Source organism: Canis lupus, chromosome 1, assembly GCF_011100685.1.
Source record: "Canis lupus familiaris isolate Mischka breed German Shepherd chromosome 1, alternate assembly UU_Cfam_GSD_1.0, whole genome shotgun sequence".
NCBI lineage: Eukaryota > Metazoa > Chordata > Mammalia > Carnivora > Canidae > Canis > Canis lupus.
The window spans coordinates 14,565,432-14,579,619 of NC_049222.1; the positions used below are offsets into that span (position 1 = coordinate 14,565,432).

Here is a 14,188-nt window from a genome sequence, read left to right on the forward strand (position 1 = left end):
TGCCTTCTCATTATTCCTGGGACAGCCTCTCAGACCCAAAAGACCTCGAAGACATCTAGAAGCCATTGTGAGGCCAAACGGGTAGCCCCTTGTCTACCTAGTAATTGAAAGATTGAACAAGACTCTACCAGAACAATGAGCTACAGTCTTCACAGAAGGCTCCGTGTGCTGATTTTCCAAATCACGTTCACTTGACTTGTGAACTGCTGCTGGACAAAAGGCCAGGGAGGGAACAAGAGCCCTGCTCAGATGGTTCTCCTCCGCGTCTTCCCTGTCCCTTGGTGGCTGACACATCTCCATTTTGCTCTCCATTTTCCTGGCTACTGAAGGAGACCTGCAGAACCGACGCCCCAAAAAGGTGGTGACTACTTCAAGCTGTATTTGTCTTGATACTGGTTTATGTGATTACTTTGATTATGGAGTTAATTCTCCACTCATGTTCCTTTTGGGCTAATGCTCATAATTTAACATTTGTTTAGAGTATGCCTGGATTGACTGGAAAGAAAATCGGTTGGCTTGGGAGGTGAGGGGAATTAGAGGCAAGTTTGGAGCAAGTCAGTATTCTAAACTGCTCGTGTATAATTCTGGAAGTAGATAATCCATAGGTAGCATATAGACAACTAACTTAAAAAAAAAAAAAAAAGTCGTTTCCTGTAAGAGAAATGAGAACAATCCAAGGTTGCCATTGTTCTAATTCTGGCTTTGGTTTTCCCCAGAGCACAGGAATCTTCACGATCTTTTCAAAACAACGTGAAGGAAGTTGAATGCTTCCTTTTAATGAGAATGCAACCTCATTTGAATGTTTAAAAATAAACCAGTGCGCATAGGATCAATTGCTATCCTACCTACTGCTTGGGTATCAAGGATGTTTGTAAAAGTTTTAATTAAATACCAACAGGGAAAAAGCCATAATTTAAAGATGCAATTACCCAGAAAAAGACTTTTATTTCATTATTAGCTTCTTCGGATTGATCTAAAGCGCATGGAAGCCTAGCTTTTAGGTAACGAGCTCTGCCTGTCATTAGCAACTATTTTTAACTGGTTTTAGAGTCACTCTGTGGACAATACCATGTGCTAGGGAGGATGGGGAGCACCGTGATCTCCCGTACACTGCCCTACTGTACGCATACGCGTACCATGCAGTCCAGCCCGAAAACCATGTCCACACGAAAACCTGTATGTGAAGGTTTATAGCAGCATTATTCATAATTACCCCAAACTGGAAATAGGCCAAAGGTTGCTCAACTGGTGAATGGAACAAACTACTCACCAGTAAATATTAGTAATAAAAAGGAACACACTACCAATACATGCAAAGACAAGCAGTGTGCCAAGAGAAAGGGGCCAGACTCCAACAGATACACACCCTACGATTCCATTTATTGCGGAAAGGCAGAGCTGTAGGGACAGAGAACAGATCGGTGGTTGCTGGGGGCCAGGGTGGGAAGGAAACAAGGGACTGCGGAGGATCAGAAGGAAACTTTGGCGATAACAGAAATGTTCTCTGTCTCGACTGTGGTGTGGTTGATTACGTGCATTTGTTAGAATTTATAGAACTGTGGATGTAGGAAAGGTAAATTTTACTGCATGTAAATTATACTGTCTCAGACCTGACTTAAAAACCAGTCATTTTGTGACTTCCTAAGTATCACCCTAGTGTTGAATAAGCTTTCATTAACACCCCTGATGCAAACTCGGGTTGTGGGTGGGAGTGGGTTGGGCGGGATGGGTGGGTCCTTTGCTCTTTGAATATCTCGCCCAGGTGGTGCACCTACCTGCTTTCCTCTGTCTGAGCAGGAGGCAGTGCACCCAGTTGACCAGATCCATGATTGACTTGTATGCTCTTGGAGAACAGTGGCCACTATCTGTCCCTTCTGGGAGAGGTCCTCTGTCCCACAGACATCATCTGCTCATCGTCCACACCATCCATGGATGCTAGGACGTGGACGTGTCAAGTAACTGCTGAGTTTATATTTGTTTGCTTGGCTTTAAAGATCTCTTAATGTCATGGCAGCTGTTTCATTATTTATAACAAGTACTATGATAAATATACAGTCGTCGACACAGATCTATAGGGCCCAGAAGCACACAGATGGCGGGATGCAATAATGGGTAAACGCCCATCAGCTCAGGGCTGCTCATCCCTCTGATACAGCATACGAATCTCCGCTTGCTCTGGATGCTAGAAGAAGCTAAGCAGTATCACCCTACTCAAAGAATGGAATCTCTTTTGGGACATAGGGCCCACAGACTGTCTGCTTAGGACATAAGGTATCTAATGCCAAGTTTTAAGGCTCACTATTGAATTTGAGAAGCTGGGTCTGATTACAATGAAAAGCTATTTTTAAAATATGTTCATTATTGACTGCCTTTACCCACATCAGTTCAACTCCGTGTCCATGAGTTTGCTAGAGCTGAAACAGAGTACTTTAGAGAAAGCAGAACATTCTGGATATAAATGTGGCCGGTGATCCGTGAAAGCATTAGAGCAGCCGGCAGGAACACAAGCTTTGGAGCCTGGGTATAAAATTCACACACTAGATTTGTGAGCTTGTGGAAGTTCATTAAGCTCTCGGCCCCAATATCCTGCTGTGTAAAGATAATAATAGTCATCGCTTAGATTTGCTGTAGTCATTAGATGACATAACACGATGGCAGGTGACATGACCGTGTGTACATTACTCAGCAGGTTGCTTCAGCAAATGGAGGCTATTTGCCCAAGTGTTAACTGACGTGAAGTGAGCCTTTCTCTTTGCTCACACTCTCTTCTTCCCGTGGCCTTGCTAACAGCCCTGACATTTGAACTCCTGCAGGGAGGGCCTCGGGTTTCTTTTAGTGTCAGGAATTATTTTTTTGCCAGATTTATCGGGGTATAATTGTCACACAACACTCTATGTTTAAGGCACACGACGTGCTGATTTGATACACGTACATATTGTGAGATTATTGCCACAATAAGGTTAGCTAGCAGTTCCATCACCTCACACATGAGTATTTTGTGTGCGTGTGTGTGTGTGGCGAGAATGTTCAAGATCTACTCTCTTAGCGACCTTCAAGTTCTTAATGCACTATTGTGAACTGTGGTCGCCAAGCTGTATGTTAGACCCCCGGGACTCATTCATCTTACAACTGAGCGCTTGTACCCTTTGACCAGCATCTCCCCATTCACCCCCTCCCCCTCCCCCACCATCATTTTAGTCCCTGTTTCTGCGGGTTTGGCTTTTTTAGATTCTCCATATACATGAGATCACAGTATGGCCTTCCTCTTTCAGACTTACTTGATTTAGTTAATGCCCTCAAGGTCCATCCATGTTGTCACAAATGGCAGGATTTCCTTTGTTTTTATGGCTCCTTCATATATCATCAGGGATTATTGCTCTATCCTTCCTTTACTTTTCGAACCTTAGCCACCTCTGGCTTAATAAAAATGCCTATTTCAAAAAGGAAGGGAGATACACAAAGAATCCTTATCTAAATAGTCCCATCCCCCCCTCCGCCCCCAACTTCTCCAGAGCAGATTCTTAAATTGTGGTTGTTTTTTGTCATGGTTTCCAACTAGAAAAACATCTTTTCTTGAGCCATTAACAACAGCAGAAGTTGGAAGAAGAAAAAGTCCTACAGTGATCTCATCCTCACTGTGTTTGTATTTGTCATTGGACCTAAGTGGTCTGGGCTACACCTGGGTCAGGGTGCACACACAGGCCACCTTCCTCCAGCCTCTTCTGGACACATTCCTGCCACAGGCTCTTCTGTCCAGGGTGGCTTTGTTTTATGTTAGTGACCCTCTTTGGGGCCACGGCTGATTGGACTGACCCACGTAACCTATGATCGATACTCCGATTCAATAATAATGCTGGGCTGACCAGGGTCTATCTCCCGGAATTTGGAACCGTCATATGTATAAACTGGAGAGTTTATATATTGTACACATGCACACACAGTTTATAGATTCTATACACACACGCACATACATATATGACCAGTGTGTAGTGAACGCTGGAGGTGAAAGGATTTGGGAGCCAACAGGAGGGAGAACAGAGGGGCAGTGTCTGAAGCTACCTCAGACTTGCCCTTCCAATATTTGGGGGTTCATTTTTCCCTATTTTCTTGAGATCCCTCCCTGACTTGACCTGACGTCACCTGAGTGGGTTCCTAGTCCCTGAAACCTTTGCACAAGCCATCAAAGTAGTCAGAAAGAATTGTTGGTTTCGACTACCATTGAGCAGGGCTTAAAATAATTTTTTTAAAGATTTATTTATTGATTTGAGAAAAAAAGAGACAGAGAAAGTGAGAGTGTGCAGAGGGGGTGCAGAGGGAGAGATTCCTCAAGCAGACTCCCTACTGAGCATGGAACCCCGAGGTTAGGGCTCCACCCTGTGACCCTGAGCTCATGACCTGAACCGAAATCAAGAGTCGGATGCTTAACTGAGTGAGCCACCCAGGCACCCCAAAAAGCCATTTTAAAGACAGTGTTATGGATCCATGCACACTGCCAGTGGCTGAATGGTGAGGCCGAGTCCGAATCCTGCCCTTTCTGTCTGAGGGGGTCCTTCCTAGGGAGATGGGGTCCACGTTTCACCATGCAATAGAAGCAATATGCCCACTGGCGCAAGAGGAACAAACAAGGTCATTTCTAGGAAAAGGCCAAGTTCTAAAAGAGCCGGGGGGGGGGGGGGGGGGGGGGGGGGGGGGTGCGCGGTGGAGGGGGGCGGTGGCAGCCCCTGTGGCTCAGCGGTTTAGCGCCACCTTCAGCCCAGGGCCTGATCCTGGAGTCCCAGGATCGAATCCCATGTTGGGCTCCCTGCACGGAGCCTGCTTCTCCCTCTGCCTGTGTCTCTGCCTCTCTCTCTCTCTCTGTGTCGGTCATGAATAAATAAATAAGATCTTTAAAAAATAATAAAAATAAAAGAGCAGTCGGTAGGAGGTTAAACTCTAGCAAGAAGATCTCACCACAGCACCCTCTGCAGCTGGGGGCCCCTGGGATGGGGGAGGGAAATGGAAGACCAAGAGGAGGGTACAAGAACAGGGACCAATAAAGGAAAGGAGGAGACGAGGCAGGGGAGGCTCCCAGGGTCTGGAGGACAAGAATTTAGGCAGGAAGGGACAAAGGAGCCATTGAAGGAATGATAAGGAATGTGGGAGCCACAGAGGGGAGGATGGAAAGGGGGAGGGGCACCAAGTACCTGGGGCATAGGGCAGAGAGTTGAGAATGGATAGAGAAAGGGCCGCAGAATGAGGAACTACAGAAAAGAGATCAGGGAAGCTAGAGAAGAAGAGTGGAAGAGGATAGGGAGGGGCAGCCAGAGAGACTCCCGATTCTGACACTTTCTCCTCATCAGTGACCCCTAGTCCCTGTCATGGCCTCTCCCTATGTAGATTGTCCTCATTTCCTGATTGTTTAAGTTACTAATCCCTTCCCTGTCTATCTCACAGGGAAGAAGTCAGGAGCAGAGAAGAACTGTGGAAGAAAACTGCAGTTAGAGCAAATAGCCCGTGCAAATGCCCTGAGGCAGGAGGTGTGTGCACCAGAGAGAAGACCAGCGCCACTGGAGTGTGGAAGAGTGGTGCAAGATGATCCTGGAGGGCTAGGGGCCATGGAGTCCATGTGATTCTTGGTCTTTTGGGGAGGGAAGGGTAGTGTGGTCAAATTCATAATGTCCTGATTCTCTTTTCTTATCATCTGTCCATCTCTGGCATAATCTACTTTAGCGCCTGCATGTATTGATACAGCCACACCTTTTATTTTTCCTATTAATTGCTGGAGCCCCATATGTCAGATTGCTTACGTGTGAAGCCTCCACCTCTAGTCATCCAAGAACCCTAAATTCTTACTCAGTCCAAAGGGAACAGAGTTTTCCTTCCAAATACCCCCAGAGAGGAGGAGAAAGGCTAGTGAGCTCAGTTGTGCAGTCACAGCCTCTGGTCACTGTTCAGCACTGTCCCACTCAGACAGATCCTCGTGGACTACAGAGGGGAAGGGAGGCTCTGGGGTTAAAATCAGACTCACTTTGCTCACACCCAGCCACTGTCTCCAGAGCTGAGTCAGGGTGGCTGGGCTGCAGGAGCACCCACCTGTCCAGCCCAACCCTTCACTAGCAGTACAGAAGCCCCTTGAGAACCTGTTGTCCGTCCTGCTGGGAGACCTCACTAGGATGATCCTGATCCTTCAAGAAGCTCCGCAGCATTGACCCTCCCGGGGGCTGCTGGGCTTCCCTGCAGCCTTGTCACCTTGCTCCCGGGCACTAGCTCTGCAGACCAAGGGGCAACGGTGGAGGCCTTATTTTCAGGGCACCACAGCTCCCGTTCCTCCAGGCCAACAGACACTGCCCGGCCCTACATTCGCGTGACCAATAACCTTTCCCAAGGCCCCTTGCTCTCTCCATTTCCACACATACAAGATGGGAGTCTGTCTTTATTTTTTTTTTCCCTCTTTACTTAGTAGCTCATTACTATAATATTATTAATATAAAAAATAATGACATCAGAAAATATTATTAGAAAAAAATCCCATGTTTCCTCAACCAATTAAAGACATTTACATCAGCATGTTTATCACAAAACTCACAGTTTCGATGGGTGAACGTGCTCCCTAGAAGTGTGCCTGCTGCATTCCATAAAGCCTTATAGGATGTGACAGTCCACTGAGCAAGTGGTGGCTCTCGGCCCTGACATTGGGAGTCCCATTGTGAAAAGAGTTTTTATTGTGGAAACATTTACTCTGAATAACATTACTGGTATACATCTCCTGAAACTTAATTGTTTTAGAAAATAAAAATTTTAATGTCTTTATTTTTTACTAATAGTAATAAATGAAGAATGCTCTAAAAGCCCTAAATACCTATATATTCTTATATCCGGAATATATAAAGAACTTTCAAAACTCAATAATAAACAACCCAGTTAAAAAGCAGGCAAAACAGGTGCCTGGCTGGCTCAGTTGGTAGAGTGTACAACTTGATCTCAGGATTATGAGTTCAAGCCTCACACTGGGCACAGAGCTTACTAAAAAAAAAAAAAGTAGGCAAAAGATTTGAACACATGCTTTACCAAATAAGAGATGAAGATGACCAAATAAGGGGCCATTGGGTGGCTGAGTCGGTTAAGCAACTGCCTTTTGCTCAGGTCATGATCCTGAGGTCCTGGGATCGAGTCCCACATGGGGCTCCCTGCTCAGTGAGGAGTCTGCTTCTCCCCTCTCTCTGCTCATATGTGATCTCTCTCTTAAATAAATAAAATCTTGGGGAGGAGGGCGGGGGGTGGGGGTGAATGGGTGACGGGCACTGAGGGGGGCACTTGATGGGATGAGCACTGGGTGTTATTCTGTATGTTGGCAAATTGAACACCAATAAAAAATAAATTTATTATAAAAAATAATAAATAATAAATAAAATAAAATCTTGAAAAAAAAAAGATGACCAAATAAGCATTTGAAAAGATGCTTATGTGGCAGATTAAAGCCACAGTGAGATATTATACATCTAGCAGAATGGCTAAAATTAAAACAACTGACAATGCCAAGTGCTGAGGAGGATGTGGAGCAACTGAGACTCTCGTTCGTTGCTGATGTGAATGCAAAATTGTACAGCCAGTTAGAAAAACAATTTTGCAATTTCATTTATATATATATATGATCCCACAATCCCACTCTTAGGAGAAATGAAAACACGCATCCACACAAGTTTTTATAGAGATTTTATTTGTAATTGCCCCAAACTGGAAAGAATCTGAATGTTGGTAAAGAGATAAACTGTGGTACATCCATACCACGGAATACTACTCAGCAATCAGAAGGAACCAGCTACTGATGCACCCAACAACTTGGATGGAGCCCAAGGGCATTCTGCTGGAAGAAGCCAAACTCAGATGGATTCCATTTATATGACATTCTGGAAAAGGCAAAACTATAAAGACAGAATAGATAGCTATTGCCAGGGGGTGAGAGCAGCATAGAGAGGATGGATTACAAAAGGAAACATGAAATTCAAGGGTGCTGAAAACAGTCTCTATCTTGATTGTGGTGGTTACACAACTATAAATTGTTGTCAAGACTTATAAAAAAACTGTATACCTAAAAAGGGATGAATCTTACTGGATATAAATCACAAACTCAATAAACCTGATAGAAAAATTATGTTTGTCTTTCCAGTGACAGAGTAAATATTTAGAAAAAGCTCTTTTAAGAACCTTAAATATTTTTTTCATGGTTCCTTTTTTATTGAAATAGGCCATGAAAGCCAGTAAGTTGAATTTGCTATTCCATTTTAGGGTAAGATGATTTACTTCCTCTGCCTAAATTAAGACAACTCGTAAGAGTCTTATCATAAGAATATCGTTTTTCTCGTGACTTTAGTCCACACAGCCTTGTTTCCAGAGCTCCACCTGCCCATAAGAAATCAAGAGCCTGGGTCACAGTGAAGGGCTCCAGTTCCTGCCCAAAGGAGCTTGGGCCTATAGAGCCACCACTTCCAAGCCCGTGGCCAATTTATTATCCTCTCAAACTGGGAGAGACATCAGAGACACTGGGAGAAAAAGAAACAGCCTTTCAACCTGCACATCCTGGTATCCTTCACTCTCCCCAAATGTCAGAGGCCAAGAGAGAAAGGCCCACTGGGAGCCATCCTAATTGTACTGGCCAGTTAAAGCTGCATATTGGGTAACCACATGGCATACGCCCCCTTCCCTCCGTGTGTGATGTCGTAAGGTGACAACTTTGGGTCAGCTAGCACAGTCTTGTGGGTTTATGATGGAAAAGCCATACCCCTCGGGACCTCATTTCAAAGAGTGGGAAGGTGCCCGAGGTGGGCAGTAGAGTTAGTTCACGGTTATGTGGCTCAACTCAGGAAGTGGACATGACGCCTGGGGCCACCGCTGTGACCAGGAATGGACAGCTGTAAGAGACGAGGGAAAATGACATGTAACAGATGGATCTCTACAACTGGCATCTTCTAGGAGCTCTGCTGGTACATGGTTGTCCCTCAGCCCGTGTGATCCTGGCACCAGCCCCATAAACTAACGTGGTTATCTTCAATTTACACACGTGAGAAATGAAGCTAAGAAGGAAAGCTACAGGAGGGAAGTCAGGAAACAGCAGGGCTGAGTCTCAACTCCAGGTCTGATGGCAACTCTTCTATTCCATCACACAGGGGACCAGGGGAACTTCTGCAGCGCCTCGTGGTAGCACGGAGTTACTGTAAACGTCCTGGAATTTGTCGTTGTTAACTTTTATGCTACTGGTAATCTTACTCTTAAGTGGAGATTTTTTTTTTTTTTTTTTTTGGAAAGTGTTCCTGCATGTCCGTTTTACTAAGGGGGGTGGGGGAAAAAGACGTTAACTAAGCACAAGTCCCAACTTCACCCTGGGGTCAAGGTAACTGAGCATTAATGAGAGAGAGAGAGAGAGAGAGAGAGTCAGGCTCACAAGATCATGAGAAGCCAAGGTGAATTGAATCAAGGGTCACAATCGGAGGTCATTTAGGCGTCCCTCCCCACTTGGAAATGTATTCTGTGCTCCTCTTGTTCAAACCTTGGGGGGGACACTAGGTCGTTTGACCAAGGGAGGCAGTTCTTCAATGGGGGCCACCATGGGAGTGTCAGTCCAGGGTTCCCAAGATCTGTGGCCCCCTGCACCTCTGGGCTTGGCTTCAGTGATTTCGCCTGTGCTGTGCCTGCTGCTGGCCCCACCTCTGCACGATTTTAGGTCCCCACCTCTTTTTGGCAAAGCTATGGTTGTGGCAAGGCAGTCTGTTCATGAACCAACACAGCCCTTCCTTGGCAGTGGTTGGGGGTGGGGATGGCGTGGCGCATGGTGGCAAGAATCCCACAGATGACCTCTTCCCAGCAGCTCCTCTGCTGCCCTGGAGCAAAGTAATGTCTGAAGTCTTCCCTAGCTCTCTAGGATGTCCCCAGATCCCTTAGGACTCTCAGCTCCTTTCTCAGGGATGCTCAGGGCTCAAGCATAAAAACCACACTAAATAAAAGTGACTCACCAACTAAATGTTTAGGCCTGTGAATGCTTAGTTCCTCTCCTCAAAGGGGGTTGTGCAAGTGGTGCCCAGAGCACCCCACAGCTCCCTAAAGCAGTTGGCCAAGGGGAGTCAGGTACCCTCAGACTGCCAAAGAGCAGACGTTTCAAAATGACACCTCTTCCACCAGAGACAGAACCTTTGCTCCAGCTCACTCTTTTACCCAGTACCTAACCATAAAGACTTTGTTGAGTCAGCATAAAGAGTGAACGTGACATCTTTTACCTGTTTATCTAACAGGTTCCTCTACCCAAGTGTCTCACCAGTTTTCTTGACTTTACGAACAGTCGCTTTTCTTTCTTTCTTTCTTTCTTTCTTTCTTTCTTTCTTTCTTTCTTTCTTTCTTTCTTTCTTTCTTTCTTTCTTTCTTCTTTCTTTTTCTTTCTTTTTTTTTTTTTTTTAACAGTCGCTTTTCAATGCCAGTGGAATGCAGTAGTGCAGCAGACCCGGTTCCCCGACCATGTATATTTGGCTTTGGTAGGAATTTCATTACTTAAATGTGGATGTGGGTGTCTCTCTGTAGGAATCCACAGTTCTCTCCTTCGAAGGAATGTGATCACCAGAGATGGAAGCGCTCTTTAGGGGCTGGAAACATCCCTCTCCTGCTCCTAGATGTGCTCTGGGAGCATTTTATTCTGAACACTACGTCTCCGGTGGTAAACAGATGGTAAAGGGGACTCATTCTTCCCCCCCCCCCTTGCATCCAACCATCCCTCTCCCTATATCACTCTTCAAGCCTTCCTGTTAAGAGCTGGGGGTCTATTTCCCCCAACTCTTGAATCTGGGCTGCCCCTGTGTCTTGCTTTGGCCAACAGAGTGTAGCAGAAGTGACAGCATTCCAGTTTGAGCCTGGACCTCAAAAAGCCTGGCACACTTGCTCTCTCTGAAGCCTGCCCCCACCAGAGAGGAAGGCCAGACGGACTAGCTTGCTGGGCCCGCGAAGGAGGGATCAGTGTGGCCCAGCTAACCCCAGCCAGCCTGTACGTGGGTAAGCAAGCCTCACCAGGCTCACCCAGGGCTGAAGAACCAACCAAGCTGAGCCAACCCCCAGAACTGGGAGCTAAATGGTGGTTGCTTTCAGCTACGAAATTGTGCGGTGCTTACTACGTGGCAGGAACTCCCCTTCCTCCTGCCGCAGGAAGCTTCCAGTACATCACATTCGAACTGCTCTTTGCACTTACAGGTAGAGAGAGAAATGAATTCTTCCTTCTTCTGGTAGTGGAGTTAAATGTGGGCAGGAGACCCTAGACTCCATTTCCCTTTCAACTCTTTCACTGCACAGCCAACCTGTATTTTAAAGAATTTTCTTATGAGATCAACAGCAGCTAGAGCGTCAAAGCAAAGTATTTTCTGTCCCCACTCTGTTCTGGAGGGTTTCCACCAATAAGAAATAATATGACCAACATCTGACACCACAGCATACCACAGAGATCAGAAAAAAGTCACATAGATTATTTTACAAAGAGCCCTATTCAAGCAAGGTTTTATGGTCAACTCTAAGTTTAATAATCTCTTTATCACATTCCCCATTTTTCCATTATTGTCATTTTATTCTGCTGATATTTGTCACATACATCTCAGTAATACATAGACACAGACCTCTATTTGCCATACATCTCTGTCATTTAAATGTCTTTGGATCAATATCGAATGTAGGGATCAGGGTGGGAAAGAGTACTACTTTTTTCTGAAAGTAGATTCTTATTTATTTAGCACCTTTTATTGTGCTCAAGATACCTAAACATTCACTGTAGCATCCTTTTGTTATCTCTGGAAATGGAAAGTGTCAAAAATGATCACTAGTGCTTTTTTATAGAAAGAAATATGAAAGTACAGAAAGGTAAAAGTAGTATCCGTGAGACGATGACAGTCACAGTAGAAACTCTGGTCTTTAGCTTAGCATTCTACTCTGTGAACCATATTTTGTCTGTTTAATATGTTCCATATCAAAAGATATAATGGTTTCTTCTATTTTTATAACATCTCTCTTTGGATGGGTGTTAACTAAATGGGCAGAACAGATAGTAAATTCCCACACACTAATCATCCCAGCAGTGCACTTACTTCCTGAAGCTTTTTATGTAGCTAAGGAATCCAAGAAATTATAGAGCCACCCTCTGCTTCTTCATTAAAAATAATAATTGAGGGGTGCCTGGGCAGCTCAGCCAGTTAAACATCCGATTCTTAATTTTGGCTCGGGTCATGATCTCGGGGTGGGGAGATGGAACCCGGCATCTGGCTCTGCACTGGGCATGAAGCCTGTTTAAGATTCTCCTTCCCTCGCCCTCCACCTCTCCCCTGACCCCCAGCCATGCTCTCTCTTAAAAAAGAAAAAAAAATCATGATTGACTGCTACTATTCTAGCATTTGCAAGAGATCTGCAACCAGTAGGGAGAAACCAGTGACCAATGGTCATTCCATAGTCATTCCTTCAGCTGGGCACCTGTGGCCATTTACGTTTGGACAGCGACCACTACTAGCACTCTTAAAACCTGCCAGATACACAAAATTAATTTTAATGTGCTTGGGTATTTTAACTTTTCTTTGGTATACGAGAGCAAAAACGCAACAGATAGAGTAACCCAGGCCATTCCTTTCAATCTGACTCAGCTGTTTCTCCACAAGAGGGCTGATCTAAGAGAAACATATCTCTATGATAAATTTTCTTAAATTCACAATATGAGGATCTGGTTTTTAATTAAGAGGCTTTGGAAAAATCACAGAAATGTTTTCCACTTCTACAAGGCTAACTTACAATGCACAATTATTTAGGAAGAAAATAGGGCCTATTGCCTGAACACACTCATGCCATTATCTAGAAAAAGAAAAGGTAAATTAAGCTTTTCAGCTTTATCCCTTCTTAAAAAAATTATTTATTTATGGGGGGTGCAGAGGGCGACAGAGAATCTCAAGCAGACTGAGCCCCTGAGATCATGACCTGAGAAGGAAGCAAAAGTGGGATGCTTAATGGACCGAGCCACCCAGGTGCTCCCATCCCTTCTTTCTTGAACTTCCCTGGCAGCTTGTCACCCTGTACTCAGGCTATCCCGTGTCCTTTCTTTTCCACGTATTTTTGAGAGAGATATCAAAAATAGGAATGCCAAGCTGCAACCAAAAAGGAGAACATAGAAAATTTTTTCAAAAAAGAAAAGTCCCTCCATTTGCTCCCTGAGCCTCCCTCCAGGCTTCACAGGCCTGGCCTTTTCACCAAAAGTGCTTAGTACAGACTTCCCTGCCCCCCAAAAAAGCCATCACCAAAACGCAGGCAACCTGCTTGCAAGAAGGGGTGCCAAAGAAATTACGTAAAGAAGGCCAGCATCCTTAGGGGAATTTTCAAGAAAATCCTTACATAGTAAAAACAAAAGGGGGGGGGGAGAATATTAACAAAAGTGTAATGGAAATGAAATACAAATAAAAGAACCGACCCAAAGAGAACAGAACAATCATTAAAACAGATGCCATAGACAAACTACTGATGAAACGATGGTGGTGAATGGGAGGGGACGGAGTAAAACCCTAAAAGGAGGTAAAAAGTGGAGTGACGTGTACCTGTGTCCTCAGCTGATACGTGACTGTGGGTGTCCGTGAATGGTCATAACAAATGCAGGCTTTTAAAAAGTGCCCGATTCTACAAAGAGCAAGGTGGGCGCAGAATGTCAGGTCATCTGACGTGGATGTACCGGATGGGAGGGCCATCCGGGCGCAAATCCCGGCCCCCGCCCCGGCGCAGGTGCGAGGGCTCCCCCAACCCCCCCAACTCCCGGCCGCCCCGGCCCCGCCCAGGCGTAGGTGCGAGGGCTCTGCTATGCCCCCCCAATTCCTGGCTGTCCCAGGCCCTGCCCAGGCGCAGGTGCGCGCCGTCCCCGGCCCCGCCCAGGCGTAGGTGCGAGGGCTCTGCTATGCCCCCCCAACTCCTGGCTGTCCCAGGCCCTGCCCAGGCGCAGGTGCGAGGGCTCTGCTATCCACCCCCCCAGCTCCTGGCTGTCTCAGGCCCCGCCCAGGTGCAGGTGCGAGGGCTCTCCTATCCCCCCACACACCTGGCTGTCCCCGGCCCTGCCCCGGTGCAGGTGCGAGAGTTCCCCCTTGCCCCCACCTCCCGGCGCAGGTGCGAGGGCTCCCCCATCCCCCCCAACTCCCGGCCGCCCCGGCCCCGCCCAGGCGTAGGT

At 46.0% G+C, this 14,188-nt stretch overlaps 1 protein-coding gene and 1 long non-coding RNA gene across 3 annotated transcripts in view; one reads left to right on the forward strand and one right to left on the reverse strand.

Moving 5' to 3' along the window:
• Window positions 1-7,007, forward strand: part of LOC119870710 — a 35,423-nt gene extending 28,416 nt beyond the window's left edge. For both annotated transcript variants that reach the window (XR_005353412.1, XR_005353413.1), the window contains one exon: window positions 5,434-7,007. This is a non-coding gene — a long non-coding RNA (uncharacterized LOC119870710). The remainder of the gene's footprint in view (window positions 1-5,433) is intronic.
• Window positions 7,008-12,825: 5,818 nt separating this feature from the next.
• The window catches only part of TNFRSF11A (TNF receptor superfamily member 11a), a 54,155-nt gene continuing 52,792 nt past the window's right edge, over window positions 12,826-14,188 (reverse strand). The window contains exon 11 of the mRNA XM_038529560.1: window positions 12,826-12,837. Within this exon, the coding sequence (XP_038385488.1) occupies window positions 12,826-12,837 (12 nt within the window). The remainder of the gene's footprint in view (window positions 12,838-14,188) is intronic.